Source organism: Lepidochelys kempii, chromosome 7 (genome assembly GCF_965140285.1).
Source record: "Lepidochelys kempii isolate rLepKem1 chromosome 7, rLepKem1.hap1, whole genome shotgun sequence".
In the NCBI taxonomy this organism is placed as follows: domain Eukaryota; kingdom Metazoa; phylum Chordata; order Testudines; family Cheloniidae; genus Lepidochelys; species Lepidochelys kempii.
The window spans coordinates 106,499,936-106,514,933 of NC_136386.1; the positions used below are offsets into that span (position 1 = coordinate 106,499,936).

A 14,998-nucleotide genomic window follows, 5' to 3' on the forward strand; every position below is an offset into this window, starting at 1 on the left:
TATAAAAGTAAGCACAGAGGATCAAGTGGCAGCCCTGAAAATATCCAATACTAGAATGTCACTTAGAAATGCGGTCAATGTTTCCAGTGCTCTTGTGGAATAGCACAATATAGTGCTCCCTTTGAGAAGGTATAGCCTGAGCTACTTCATACACTGTTATGATACAGGAAGTTCTCCACCTGAAGATGGTCTAAGAGACTGCTTGACCCTTCATTTGGTCTGCATATGAAACAAACAAACAAAAACAAGATGAGGAGCTGAAAGCTTTGGTGCTATCTAGATAAAAAGCCTAAAATCCAATGTAAAAAGACACTGTTCCTATGGGAATGAATGTAGCTTAGGGAAGAACCAAAGCTTGGTTCAAATGAAAAGAAGGAAAACCACTTTGGATAAAGACTTTGGGTGTTGCTACAGGGCTACTTTGTCTTTAGAAAAGTCTGCAAGGGGGCATTGCCAATTAAAGCCTACAGCTCACCCACCCTCCTGGCAAATGTTATTGCCACAAGAAAGGCAGTTTTCTGACACAGAAAGGAGAAAGAGGCTGGAGTGGAAGCCCCACGAGAGCTACTAAGACAGTGTTAAGATCCCACAAAGGAATTGGTTCTTTAACCAGGAAATGGAGATGAGCAACTCCTTTCAAGAACCTCATTGTCAGAGTTTGAAAACACCCACGTCCCATGTATGGACTGGTGAAAAGCCGAAATCGCCTCCAGAGGAATTCACAATGAACTAAGTGCAAGACCAGAAGACTGAAGGTATAACAAGTACTCAGGGATATCCTGGATACAAGCCAGCTTCAGATGAACTCCCCAGGCTAGCTCCTGTATTGAAAAATACTCCCACTTTACCAAATGAGCTTGACACGGTCCAAATTCAGCTTGGGAATGACTTGTGGGATGATCAGAATTGGAAGAAAAAAGAATTGCTGATTCCCAGTGTAGGTGAAAAGCATTGGTGAAGAAGCCACAACTGAGATACCCTAAGCAGCAGAACAGCTGCCATTTCTTGTTGTCCCTTGTGGTGAGCAGATCAATTGTCAAGATGCCCCAAACTACAAAATTGGACCACAAGAGGCTGGTCTTCAGGGACTATTTATGATTCTGGGAGAAATTTCTGCTGAGGTGATCCATTACATGATTCTGGATCCCAGGCAAGTGATTGGCCACGAGGGTAATGTTTTTCCTGATGCAAAACTGCCAGAGCCTGATCATCTCTTGACACAGCATGCTTGGAGTGTGTGCTTCCCCTCCCCCACCACATCTATTCACAGATTGCATTGAGGTGGTATTGTTGGTAAGGAAGTGCACTGAAGCAATCTTGAAGGGCCGGACAGCCATGATGGATCGCACAAAACTCCTGGACAGAGATATGCAGAGAAACTTCTTGTTCTGACCACAGGCCTTGAACTTTCACAACTCCAGATGCACTCTGCAAACTTTTAAAGAATCATCAGTGACAACAGTCCTGGCCAGTGGGAAGCGAGCAAAGCGAACACCTGGCACACATTGCCCTGAACCGTTTACCACCGTAAGGAGTTCAGGATCAGCAGAGGAAGTCTGAACCGTCTGTCCAAGGAATGACTATTTGTATGACAGGCCAACTTCAGACACATCTGAAGAGGACATAGGCGCAGTCTGGCATACTGGATTACCTGTGTGCACGCAGCCATATGGCATAGCAATCTCAGGCATACATGGGCCAGGCCTAAGACTCCACCTCCAGACATAGGTGGTGAATTTCCTGGAGACAATCAGTTGGCAGAAACTCTCTCAAACTCAGTCTATCAGGGCCTGAGTGAACTCAATTCTTTGAGGTGGAATCATTGTTGACTTCCCGCTGTTTAGGATGAGATCTCGACAACTGAATAGGTGCAGTATGAAGTGCACATGACTGAGGACTTCCGCTCTGGACCTGCCCCTCAGTAACCAATCATCCAGATACAAGACAGGAACTCCTCTCTTCTTGAGGTATGCTGTTACTACTACCAGACACTTGTATTCAGAAAAAAACCAGCATGCTGAAGATAGGCTGAAAGGCAGCATGGTGTATTGGTGGTGCCGGACAGTCACAACAAACCTAAGGAACCTCCTGTGACTCAGAAGGATTGTTACATGGAAATAAGCACACTGAAGGTCCAGGGTAGCAAGCCAGTCATTATGATTTAAGGTGGAGAGGACAGTTTCTAGTGTGACCATACGGAATCTCATGTACATGATGTATTTGTTAAGATTGCAAAGGTCAAGTATAGGTTTCATCCCTCCCTTGGACTTGAGAACCAGAGATACGAGGAGCAGAAACCTTGCCCCTAATGATGCAGGCAGACCTTCTCTACAGCCCCCAGATGCAGTGTCTCTTCAGGGACCCCTCTCAAAAGAGATAGGGTGGGGAGGCGGTATGGAAAGTAACTGTATGGAATAACCTGATCTGACAGTGCTTAGGCCTAGTTGTCCAAGGTAATCAAATCCCAAACACTGTAAAAACCAAGGCCAATGGGGGTGAGGAGCCAGCTGGTTAAACCCAGAACTGGCAAGCCCCTGACCTGTCCCCTGATTTTTACTAAAATACCCTGGGGCTGGGGGACTAAGTCAGGCTGACCGCCACTCCTCCAGCCCCAGGGGGGGCTGGCCCACTGCTCCGGCGTCCCTGGGGCTCACTGCCAGCCCGCTGCTCCATCACCGCCGCTGCTCCTGCATCAGGGGTGAAATACCATTGCTCCAGCCCCACTGCTGTTCCTGTGACAGTGGCTGACTGCCACTACTCTTCAACCCCAGGGGGGCTGACCCAATCCCAGCTGCTGTTTCAGCCCTGGGGCCACTGCTCTGGCGGCCCCAGGGCTGATAGCTTCTCCAGCCCTGCTGCTGTGGAAGAAGTCACGGAGGTCCCAGAAAGTTACGCAAGCTATGACCTCAGTGACAGAATCCTCTAATTAAAAAGCCTGACCTTTCAAACACAGCTATGTCTACAAATAACCAGAGAGTCTGCATAGTTTGGTTCTGTCAAGTAATAAAATAAGGATCTGGAGACATCCAGAGTCTGAAGCTTCTTCTACTCTCAGCACTATCTGTTCCTTGTGAAACAATGTAGGGTGGCTCAGCCATGAGTGCTTGAAGCTCTCTAATCCTTCTAGTTGAGGTGACCGCAACCAGAAAGGGTGAGGGTAATCTGGTGCAAAGAGCATACTGAAAGAGGTTCAAAGATGGGCTCCCTAAGATTCAGGATGACAATATCAAGATCCCATGCCAGAAAAGGGTCCCTAATGTCGCTGAGGACTGGTCTGACAGGAGCAATTAACTTCTGGAGTGAGGCGTCATTTCTTGTAGGATAGAATTAGGGAGGTAAACACATCATGAGGCTGAAAACAGAACATTTGTGCTAAGTAAGTTAACAGGTCAGTAATCTGAAAGACAGAATGTCTGAGCCTGCTAAGATAAGAGGGAGAACACTCAGGAAACCATTTACCAACAATTGGCAAGAGGAGTTAGGAATGTAGAGATGATGTAAAGATCAGATTCTACGTGAACAGAACGGGATGTACATGGATTAGTTTCTGACAAGTAACCAAGCCAATCATGAGGCACATAATTCAATAATGTGTAAATGTATGTAAAGGAAGAGGTTTTCTATGTAACTTTGGATGTATGGTAGGCCCTATACCCATGCCCTATGTTTGAGTCCGATCCACTCAAGTGTAGCTTTGCTGTGTGCCAAACAAAATAACCTGAGTGACGAAATCTGGAGTCGAACCGAGCATTTTGGACCCAGAGAATTGGATGAAGTCTTCTCCCAGAACTGGGCAAGGTGTTCTGGATAAACAGAGTTGGAACAGCCTTGGAGGGAATCCTAGTGCATGCCTGGCAGTAAGCATGCAACGGGCTCGTGAGGAACCTGGGCACAGATGAGTCAGAGAAGATAAAGCACGACTGCACTAGAGGGTAACAAGTCGAGACTGTCGTAAGGTGGACACTGACAGAGCTGAACAAGAGGCTATTTTTAAATGCAGCAAGTAGTAAAGGATCTTTGGCAACAGAAACTGCAACGGGTCTAGACTGTGTTGGGAAGCTCCTCCGTTTTGAGGCGCAAATCTTTCAGATGTTTTCCGTTCTGTAGAAGAAAATCTCCTGAATCTGCAAGGAGCAGTCTCTTTCAGTGGTACTCTGCTTGCCAGCATCCATGGAATCAGGAACAGAGACTCTGCGGTCTGCCACGAGTGGTAAGAAGGAACTGAGGCAGGGTCACATTATTGCTATCACAAGGAGGCACAGGGCACACGCATGACCCTGACACATGCTGCTATTCAGAAAGACTCCAATCTCATGTATGTGAGGTGCAAGCACACCTACAGCAGAATCTTCACCAACACATACCCGAAGTAGACATTTCGGTTCCAGCCTCACTTCAAAATATACTGATATTAGTGGTTTAATTGTTTCCTTGATTTTGTCGTTTATGGTTCATTCTGACCTTAACTCACTGCTAGGGATCACGCAGTGCAAGCCTCAATATCGAGATCTCATATTATACATCATACATTGCACTGTTTAGATACAACAGGGTACTTAAACACAAAGCTATCTTTTGTCCCTAAATACACCAACTATCACACACGTATCTAAATTAACTAATTGGAATTAAGCTACACATCTTTTGGCTGATCCTACATTCTAGCCCCAACAACACTGTTTACTGTGATACTTCAGAATTTTGCATCAATGGTTAATTCTTCTCACCTTTGTTTACATTCCTGAACTTTATGGACCTCTTTAAGAGGTATGATCCGGAGAGGTTCCTTTTCCTGCAAAAAAGGAAAAAAGGTTTCAGTGGACTAATTTCTTTCAAGATTCAAAAACCAGGATTTTGTTACTCAGGACTGATTTGCAATAACAGAGAGATCTACAGGGAGACTTCCAAGGCAGCGATTCATTATGGCTTTCTCCAGCTAAGACTTTGTTCACTCTCACAAGCATTGAACTCCTCCGCAAATTCTAAAGCATGAAAGCATTATGAACTATTTTTTAAATTATTATTTGGAACTTTGTGTAGCTACCCATTATACTCAACTGGATAAAGTCCAAGAGGATCTCCATGACTTAAGCCACCTCTTTCTTTCCAAAGCATGGCGCAGTAATCAGAGAATCAGAATTGTAGGACTTGAAGGGACCTCGATAGGTGATCTAGTCCAGTCCCCTGCCCTCATGGCAGGACTAAATACAATCTAGACCATCCCTGACAGGTGTTTGTCTAACCTGCTCTTAAAAAAATCTCCAGTGATGGAGATTCCACAACCTCCCCAGGCAATTTATTCAAGTGTTTAACTACCCTGACAGTGAGGAAGTTTCTTCTAATGTCCAACCTAACCCACCCTTGCTGCAATTTAAACCCATTGCTTCTTGTCCTATCCTCAGAGGTTAAAGAGAACAATTTCTCTCTCTCTTTATTATAACATTTTATGTACCTGAAAACTATTATGTCCCCCCTCAGTCTTCTCTTCTCCAGACTAAACAAACCCAATCTTCCCTCAGAGGTCATGTTTTCTAGACCTCTTTCCTAGACCTTTTTTTGCTGCTCTTCTCTGGACTCTTCCCAATTTGTCCACATCTTTCTGGAAATGTGGCAGCCAGAACTGGACAATACACTCCAGTTGAGGCCTAATCAGCGTGGAGTAGAACGGAAAAGAATTACTTCTCATGTCTTGCTTACAACATTCCTGCGAATAAATCCCAGATTGATGTTCATGTTTTTTGAAACAGTATTACACAATTGACTCATACTTAGGTTGTGATCCACTATGACCTCCACATCCTTTTCTGCAGTACTCCTTCCTAGGCAGTCATTTCTCATTTTGTATGCATGCAACTGATTGTTCCTTCCTAAGTGCAGTACTTTGCATTTGTCCTTATTGAATTTCATCCTATTCACTTCAGGCCATTTCTCCGTTATACATAGGTCTATTTCCTGAACATTTAAATAAACCTCAGCACTGGCCTTTCAACTTCCAGTTTCATGTGCCACCATGTGGCTGTTGGAGGGAATAGGAAAGTTTCTCTCTCCTTACCTGAAATTTTATTTTTAATACTAAGGTTACTTATAGGTATTTCTGACAACTTGCAGCTTCAAGGAAGAACAAGACCTGTCTCTCATTGGCAGCAGGGGAATGCCCTACCTCCTGAAGTTACCTTCAGTGAGAAATTGCACAGCCAGGATGATTCAAATCTACTTTCCCTAAACTATAGATTGTTAACTATACTTTGCGGAAAAGCACAATGATTTCTCTTACAGAGCACACTAAATTCCATTTAATAACAAAAACACCCAAATCCTGGGATGCTAATTTCCATTCCTTATCTGTTCAGGATGATCCATTTGTCTACACGGAGGGCCAGATCTGTTAACCTTATTACTCAAAGAAAGGAAATTTTCAGGTAGCACAGACAAGTTCTCTTATTCTTTCTGCTAAGGCCCACAGATCCGTTACAATGGAAATTTCATAGAAATGTGCCTCCACAGTGCCTGGGAAGCAAGATCTTCCATTAAATATTGGCATCTGAAACAGATAAAATATCTCCTCTATCTTCCCCTGGGCACTAAGGCATGGAGAAGATTTCTGCCTTTTCACAATCAACCTGTGGAACTTGTTGCCAGAGGATGTTGTTAAGGCCAAGAGAACAACAGAGTTCAAAAAAGAACTAGGTAAGTTCACAGAGGATAGGTCCATCAATGGCTATTAACCAGGACAGGCAGGGATGATGTCCCTAGCCTCTCTTTTCCAGAAGCTGGGAATGAGCAACAGAGAATGATCACTTGATGATTACCTGTTCCATTCATTCCCTCTGGGGCACCCAGCACTGGCCACTATCGGAAGACAGGATACTGGGCAAGATGGACCTTTGGTCTGACCCAGTATGGCCGTTCTTATATTCTTACCAAAATAAAGAAAATGGCATTGGCTATGACTGGATGACCAAACAGCAAACAGCTGATTGGTAGCAGGGAGTGGGGGAGGGGAGGGAACTTGCACCCTCAGGGAAGAGGCGGGGGAGGCGCTTGGCTGGCAGCAGAGCCTGCCCTGCTGCAGCAGGAGCCGGCAGCATCAAGCTTCTGCCCTCACAGGAGAAAGCAGAGGGGCGAAAAGCAGGCCGGGCCGGGGCCCCTTTGGATTGTGGGCCCAGCGCCATGGCAAATCTAGTACTGACCAGAACCCTATTGAGCGAGGCATAATACAAACAGAAGAAAAAGACAGTCCCTGCCCCAATGAGCTTATGCTTCTTCCAAGTGTTTATTTCAAACATCTTTGGTCCTGGATGGAGGACTGATTTTGCAACAGCAGATCTCTATGAGAGCTGAAGATGCCACTTGTTTTCCGTTATGGAAATCATAATCTATTAACCTTCTGAGGTGAAACCTAGCACTTGATCGTATTCAATGTCAGCCCAGGCCTATGACTGACTTTTCTGGCACCATGCATCTGTCCTGAATCCAAGATACTTCAGGAACCGTTTCAATGTGTTTACTTCAGCTTTCTCTGTGTACTTAATCCTTCTCTCTTCCCAGATAATTTTTCTGGTAAGTGAATTTCCTTCTTCCCTAATGCCAATATTATTGCTGCCATGATCCTGGAGAAAGACCCTGGCAGCACATGTAATTTCAAAAGATAATGACTGACTATGGGAAGAGAGCTGCCAGACAGCTGCAAAACATAAGAGTTGTCTTGAGGATGGTAAAATGGAAATTCTTTGAAGACAAGCCTCCTATAGAAACTTACTTAGATATTTCATGCAGGGCCCTGTTCTGTTTGTCCCCAAACCTCTAAGGCTAGAAATAGAAATGAGGAGCAGAGGTTGTAACGTGCCGATCTGAAGTAGATGAATAATTTAATTCATGTCATGGCTTTTTCATGGGTTACTCAGACTGGGAATAAGACAAAGATATTCCTGCAATTCTTGTATAACTACATGAGTACCTCCTTTGGGCATAGGGCAGTTACTTACCTTATTGTGGAATTCTTTGAGATGCGTGGTCCATATCCGTATTCCACTGTGAAGTACAAGTGTATGCCATGCACCTGAGACCGGAGAAATCTTGCAAGCAGTCTCCAGTGTTCCACCTGTGCCCCTGCACCAAAGATATAAGGAGTCGGGCAGATCGACTACCTCTCCAGTTCCGTCTCTACCATGAATCTTGTCATATTCCGAAGCAGAGGGAAAGGAATAGGAATAGTGGAATACAGATAGGGACCTCACATCTCAAAGAACTCCAGTTAAAACTAGACACTTCCCTTTCTTCTTCGAGTGCTGGTCCCTATGTTTTATTTCACCACAGGTGACTGACAAGCAATACCAAGAGAGGAGGAGGATGCAAAGCTCCATGTTGTACAACTGCTTGTAGAACCACTGTCCTGAAGGATGAGTCAGCAGAGGAGCCTTGAACCAAGGCATAATGTCTCATGAATGTACGGATGGAACTCCATGTAGCTGCCCTGCAAATATCAAGCGGAGGCACTTCCTGAAGTGATACTATTGAGGCTCCCTATGTACAGTGAGCCCTTACCCCATGTGGAGGAGGAAGCTGTGCCAACTGACAGTAGATCCACTTAGACTCTCTGAGAGAACATAGTTTATCCATGTACTCGTTCTATGGCAATAACAACGAACAGTCTGGGTGAGTCTCTGATCTGTTTCATTCTCCGCAGGTAAAATGCCAATGCTCATCTCATGCAGAGGGAATGAAGTTGCCTCTTCTCAAGAGACACGGGGCCATCCACATTAGCATTGTTTGTGAAAGCATGTGGGGGCCCTTAGAGTGTTACAACAGTTCACCGTTTGTTTTTGATTAATCTGATGCAACCTGAGAGTTTTCATGCCAAAAAGAAAAGGGGCTTAGGTACTCGCCTGAACTTGGCTGCCTGTGAAGGGTGGAGTGTGAACTTGGCTGCCTGTGAAGGGTGGAGCAGGAGAGTGAGTTTGTGTATTTGGGGGGAAAACCTGGATTTGTGCTGGAAATGGCCCACCTTGATTTTCATACACATTATAAGGAGAGTGGTCACTTTGGATAAGCTATTACCAGCAGGAGAGTGAGTGTGTGTGTGTGTGGGGTTTTTTGGGGAAAAAAAAGGTGGGGGGGGGTGAGAAACTGGATTTGTGCTGGAAATGGCCCACCTTGATTATCATACACATTGTAAGGAGAGTGATCACTTTAGATAAGCTATTATCAGCAGGAGAGTGGGGTGGGAGGAGGTATTGTTTCATGGTCTCTGTGTATATAATGTCTTCTGCAGTTTCCACAGTATGCATCCGATGAAGTGAGCTGTAGCTCACGAAAGCTTATGCTCAAATAAATTGGTTAGTCTCTAAGGTGCCACAAGTACTCCTTTTCTTTTTGTGAAGGGTCTGTAGAGTGACAAGACCACTCTTACAGGTAAATATCTCCCCCAGTTAGAAATGCTACGTTCCTGATCACCAGGGAAAATACCCACATTTATGTCTGGTAGGGATCCCAGTCTGATGATGGGAATGACAGTCCGATACCGTCCTAGACTTTTAGGTGCGACAGGAAGACCCAAACCCCCTTCATTATACCTTCCCAGGGTGAAGGAAGGATATATTACCATAAGTTTGTCAGAGGCAGCTGCAGACCTCCTCAGCATAGTTTCACAATATTCTGTACATCTCTGCCTGAAAGAGTCTATACTTCTAACCTAAGTTCCCTCTAAGCTGCATGCCTGCCAGAGGAGAGGCACCCCTCCATACCAGCCCCAGCATGGGCCTTGCCCGCGACCAGGGGAGAAGCGCCCCTTCCCCAGCTCACCGGAGTAGTTGGGTGAGAGACACCCCTCCCCACCGGCCCCAGCAGAGACCTACCACAGCCAGGAGAGGCGCCCCGCCCAAAGCCCATCGGAGCTGCTGTCTAGTGGAGCCCCTCCCTTGGCCCAGCCCAGCCGGAGCTGCCACGGTTGGGGAGAGACACCTCTCCTCTGGCCCCGAGCTGCTGCAGCGAAAGAGGGCTGCGGGGAGTCCTCTCACTCACTGTAGCCCCAGGGCAGCCTGAACCCCAAACACCTCATCACCTCCATATTGGTGCACATAAAATTCATTCTGCACATGGACGTAAAAAATTAAAGGGAACAGCTTCTGATCTGGACTGCTGGGCTTTGTGGGTATGTGCGCATGCATGCCTAGAGGAACAAGCATGTCTATGATGTGGTTTTTTCAGAATTAACCTGCCCTGCTGAACTCCATGAAGGTGAGCAAGAGAACTCGACACTGAGGATTATCCACACTGCTGCACTCTATGAAGGTGAGCAGGGGAAAATGCAATGGTTTTTCCCCCCCTTCAGGAGTTTGTCCCAGTAATCATGCTTCAGAAGTAGGAGCAAAACTGGGCTCAGCGATTGCTAGCTATTGGAAACATTTGTGGAGCAATCAACCCATCCTCAGAGAGGCTGGGCTTATTTGTCTCCCCTTCCCCAACATAGGCCCCTTGACAATCTCTCATGGAAAATACTGACCAGATGCTCAAGAATGGGGCTCCCTAGCAGCTCTACCCCACTGTTGCATGCGGGATCCATATGGGCCAGATAGATCTGTTTCCCCTGAATGTCACAGCATAGGACATGAGTAGGTTTCTTTGGAGCAGGGTTATAGAGATGACAGGGGGTGAGAGCCGAAGCCAAATGCCCCTTATCACACACTGGTGTTGGCAGCATCCATGTGGTCTCTGGTGCCTTCCACCCAGGATCACTGGTGAAGAGGACTGGCAAGAAGAGAAAGCAGCTAAGCTGATGATCTGAGGTGTGGCTGCTGGTACCTATAGGGATTCTGGTACAGTCTTTCGTCTGGCATGCAGCCCTTCTAGCTTCACTCCCTCCTGATGGAGATTGACAAGAAGCCCTTCCTTCCCTGTCAGTTCTTTTCCAATCCTGCCTGCTTCCTTTCTTACCAGGGGGTGAGGAGCTGAGGCAGTCCCATTCAGACTGAACCAAAAAAGGCAGAAAGTCCACTCTGCTGCGAAAGCCAGCTGACCTTCCCAGTGAGAGAGGAGATTTGTTTCTTAGCTGCATACCTCTGAATTTGCTTTTGACAAAGGCCATGTCAAGGCAGGAGAGGAAGCCAGGAGGAACTGTGCAGCTATGCAGGGAAGCTTAAATACAGCTTTGTGCTTCTTTTAACATTTGCTTGGACTCTATTTCACAATCAGCATTTCTTAAGACAATCATTTATAATGCAGTGAACATCCACCAAGCATGAGAGGAACAAAATACTGATGCAAAATGAGTGATGCCTGTTGTGCATATTTAGAAATTCATTCTATTCACTATTACTCCTTACTGGAGATCAATCCTCCACAATACCATATCAGCCCCAAAAGCAGCAGATTGCGAGGTCAGAGAATTAAACTTCCAAAGAAAGAGATTACCTATTTTCATTAAAAAAAAATACTGAAAACATAGAACAGAATTACAGAAAGTTACAAAAGCAGCACTGAACTTTTTCAGACACCAAGTAGATCATTAAGAAACCTTCAGTGTGTATTTTTGAAATTTACTTCCAGACATCTTTTGAAAGCTACATATAACATTTGGGAACATACCTGTTCAGATTTGAAATAGCCGATTGTGTTTTCATCTAACTGAAAGTATCTTCTCTTCCAGTTCTTCATCTATTAAAGGAAAAAAAAGAAAATATTGTAATCCAAGCAATACATGATTCCCTTTAATTTACACTCAGTCTAGCTAGGTTTTTTGAAAAATACATCAGTGAACCATTAGCAGTTATATGGAAGCTGCATTTTCCAATTTTTATTTTTGAAATTACTTTTAGCAATTCCTACTAAAAAGCTATTGGATATTTCTTGAACTGCCACACTTTTATTTCCAATTATTCCTATTCATCGGAATAATGTTTCCTACATTCATTACTCTAGATTATTTTAAAGCCACATATCCTGTTCTCTAAAGTCTAAGATTTAATTTCACAAGAAGTACACTTGGAAAGGATCACAATGCCGCTAAGTCTGTGAAATCAGCAGTATGGTAATTCAATTACTCATCATTCTGTAGAAAGTGGCAAAAAATGTTTAGATGCTCCTTTGGAAAAAGAGTGAGAACAGAAAAAAGGTATCTGGGGAAAATTTAGGGAACTACAATCCTATACAGGACAAATTACCACTGATGAAGTGAGGTCCAAATTCCTTGATTTAGGGAATCTGTTCCAAAAGTGCTGTGGACAAATCTGAAATATGCACTTTCTATCTGACATTCTACATACAGGTAGAATGAATCAAACGTGTACTTTATTCACTTCATACACATCAAATGACCTGGAATAACAAATGGGATTAAAGTGATACGATTACTTGAATGGAAAACTGGGATAAGGGTAAACTGAGAGGGACAAAAAATAGAAAGACATGAAGACCTCTGTGTAAGATTGAAAGCTCCTCTTGGTGAAAGGGACAAGTTGGTCCATTACAAGGTACTACTTCACCCACCTTGTCTCTAATATCCTGGGACCAATACGGCTACAACAACACTGCAAATATGAATAAGCCAGAAATATACCTTATTCTGTTCAGAGAAATATAAAGAAAACTAGGGAATATGCCGCCAGCCAACCATGAAGACAGTAAGCAGGAAAGTACATTGAATAGTGGTGGTGAAGAAAGTATGTACTTCTATTACTTAGCGCTTAAACTATGAGTAAAAAAAGAACGAATATGTTTGCATATAAATTGGTATATCAAAAAGTAAAATGTTTAATATAACATAGGGGTTTATATTTACACCCTTCCCACTAATAATGTGATAATGGCTTAATAGATTTTTTTACTTAAACTGCTTAAACAGTATCGCCTCATATATTTGAATAATTTGGCCAGTACTCATATACTACAAAGGCAATTTGGCTATGAATTTATGCAGCCTATAAATGAACAAATTTTCACTGTTATTGTAAGTTGCACACCTAATATGGACTGTATTATACATATAGTTCACGTAATACTTTACATATTACTTCAGTCTAACGAACACAGTATTTCTGCGTACACATCTCAGATTAGAAAATGAGTTTTCTACATGGTGTTTGAGAAACAAGATAATGTAAATACTAACATAATGCACACGCACAAGAGCAAAGTTTTCACGCAATTGTAACGGACATTCTGATTTGAGTCTAACCATGCAACCTAAGCATCATTTTAAACTTATTTGTGTGTGGCATTTCTTTGGTGTCCTTCTAAAATAAAAAGGAAGAAGAACAAGTTCATAAGAACAGCTGTACTGGGTGGTCCAATCTAGTTCACTATCCTATCTCCTAGAGTGGCAAATACCAAAGTTTCAGAGAGAGTGTACAGAACAGGGTAGTTGGAGTAATTCAGCCCTGTCTTTTCTTCCCAGCTTCTAGCAGTGAGAGGTTTAGGGTTGCCCTGAGCATGGAGTTACATCTATAACCATCTTGTGTAATAGGCACTGATAGCCCTATCCTCCATGAATTTATCTAATTCCTTTTTGAACCAAATTATACTTCTGGACATAATACCCTCCCATGGCAATGAGTTCCACAGGTTCCTCTTGTTTATATTAGATCTGTTGCCCATTCTTTTCATTGGGTGACCCTTAGATTTTGTACCGTGGGAAAATAACACTTCTCTATTCACTTTTTCCACACCATTCATGTTTTTATAGACCTCTATCATATCCCTCACCCCTTAGACATCTCTTTTCTAAGTGGAACAGCCCTAATCTTTTCAGTCTCTCTTCTCTGAACCTTATTCAAGGTATGATACTTTGTCTTATTTTTTATCCCTTTCCTCATAGTCCCCAACATGGTTAGCTTTTTTAAGCATTGCTGCATACTGAGCTGAAGTTTTCTGAGAACTACCCATGGTAACTCCAAGATCCCTTTCTTGAGTGGTAACCGCTAATTTAGAACCCATCATTATATACATATAGCGGGGATTATTTTTCGCAACATGCATTACTTTGCACTTAAACACAGAATTTCATCTGCCATTTTGTTGCCCAATCACCCAGTCTTGTGAGATCCCTTTGTAACCCTATGCAATCAACTTTGGACTTAACTATATTGAATAATGTTGTATCACATGCAAACTGTGCCACTTCACTGTTCACTCCCTTTTCCGATCATGAATATGTTGAACAGTACAGGTCCCAATACAGATCTTTGGAGGATCCTGCTGTTCACCTCTCTCCATTGTGAAAACTGCCCATTTATTCCTACCCTTCATTTCCTATCTTTTAACCAGTTACTGATCCATGAGAGACCTTTCCCTCTTATCCCATGACTACTTAGTGTCTGTAAGAGTCTTTGGTGAGGGACCTTGTCCAAGACTTTCTGAAAATCCAAGTATACTACATCAGCTGGGTCATCCTTGTCTATGCATCTGTTCATACTCTCAAAGAATTCTAATAGGTTAGTGAGGCACGGCTTCCCTTTACAAAAGCTGTGTTAAACACAATTTGTTAGGGAAGAGTTATCTATGTCTCTGATCATTTTGTTCTTTGCTATAATTTCTACCAATATGCCTGGTACTCAAGTTAGACTCACCAGCCTATAATCATTAGAACTGCATCTAGAATCCTTTTTAAAAATCAGCATTAGCTACTTTCCAGTCATCTGGTACAGACTTGTTTATGAAATGGGTTATATACTACAGTTGTTAGAGCGGAAATTCCATATTTGAGTTCCATCACAACTCTTGGGTGAACACCATCTGCTCCTGGTAATTTAGTGTTTAATTTATCAAATTGGTTCTAAAACATCTTCTATTGACACATCAATGTGGGACAGTACTTCAGATCTGTCAACCAAAAAGGATAGCTCCGATATGGGTATTTCCCCCACATCCTCTGCAGTTAAGATTGACAGAAAGAATCCATTTACTTCTTCCACAATGCCCGTGTCTTCCTTGAGTGTTCTTTAACGGCTTGGCCATCTAGTGGCCCCGCTGCCACTTTGGCAGACTTTCTGCTTCTGATGATAAA

At 43.5% G+C, this 14,998-nt stretch overlaps 1 protein-coding gene across 11 annotated transcripts in view; it reads right to left on the minus strand.

Moving 5' to 3' along the window:
• PLEKHA1 (pleckstrin homology domain containing A1) overlaps positions 1-14,998 on the minus strand; it is an 82,485-nt gene that overhangs the window by 11,214 nt on the left and 56,273 nt on the right. For 8 of the 11 annotated variants that reach the window (XM_073354159.2, XM_073354161.2, XM_073354162.2 and 5 more), the window contains 3 exons: positions 11,584-11,652; positions 7,986-8,174; positions 4,728-4,792 (listed from right to left, as the gene is read on the minus strand). In XM_073354159.2, coding sequence (XP_073210260.1) covers positions 4,728-4,792; positions 7,986-8,174; positions 11,584-11,652 — 323 coding nt within the window. The remainder of the gene's footprint in view (positions 1-4,727; positions 4,793-7,985; positions 8,175-11,583; positions 11,653-14,998) is intronic. The other 3 variants (XM_073354166.2, XM_073354169.2, XM_073354167.2) reach the window with 1 other exon arrangement.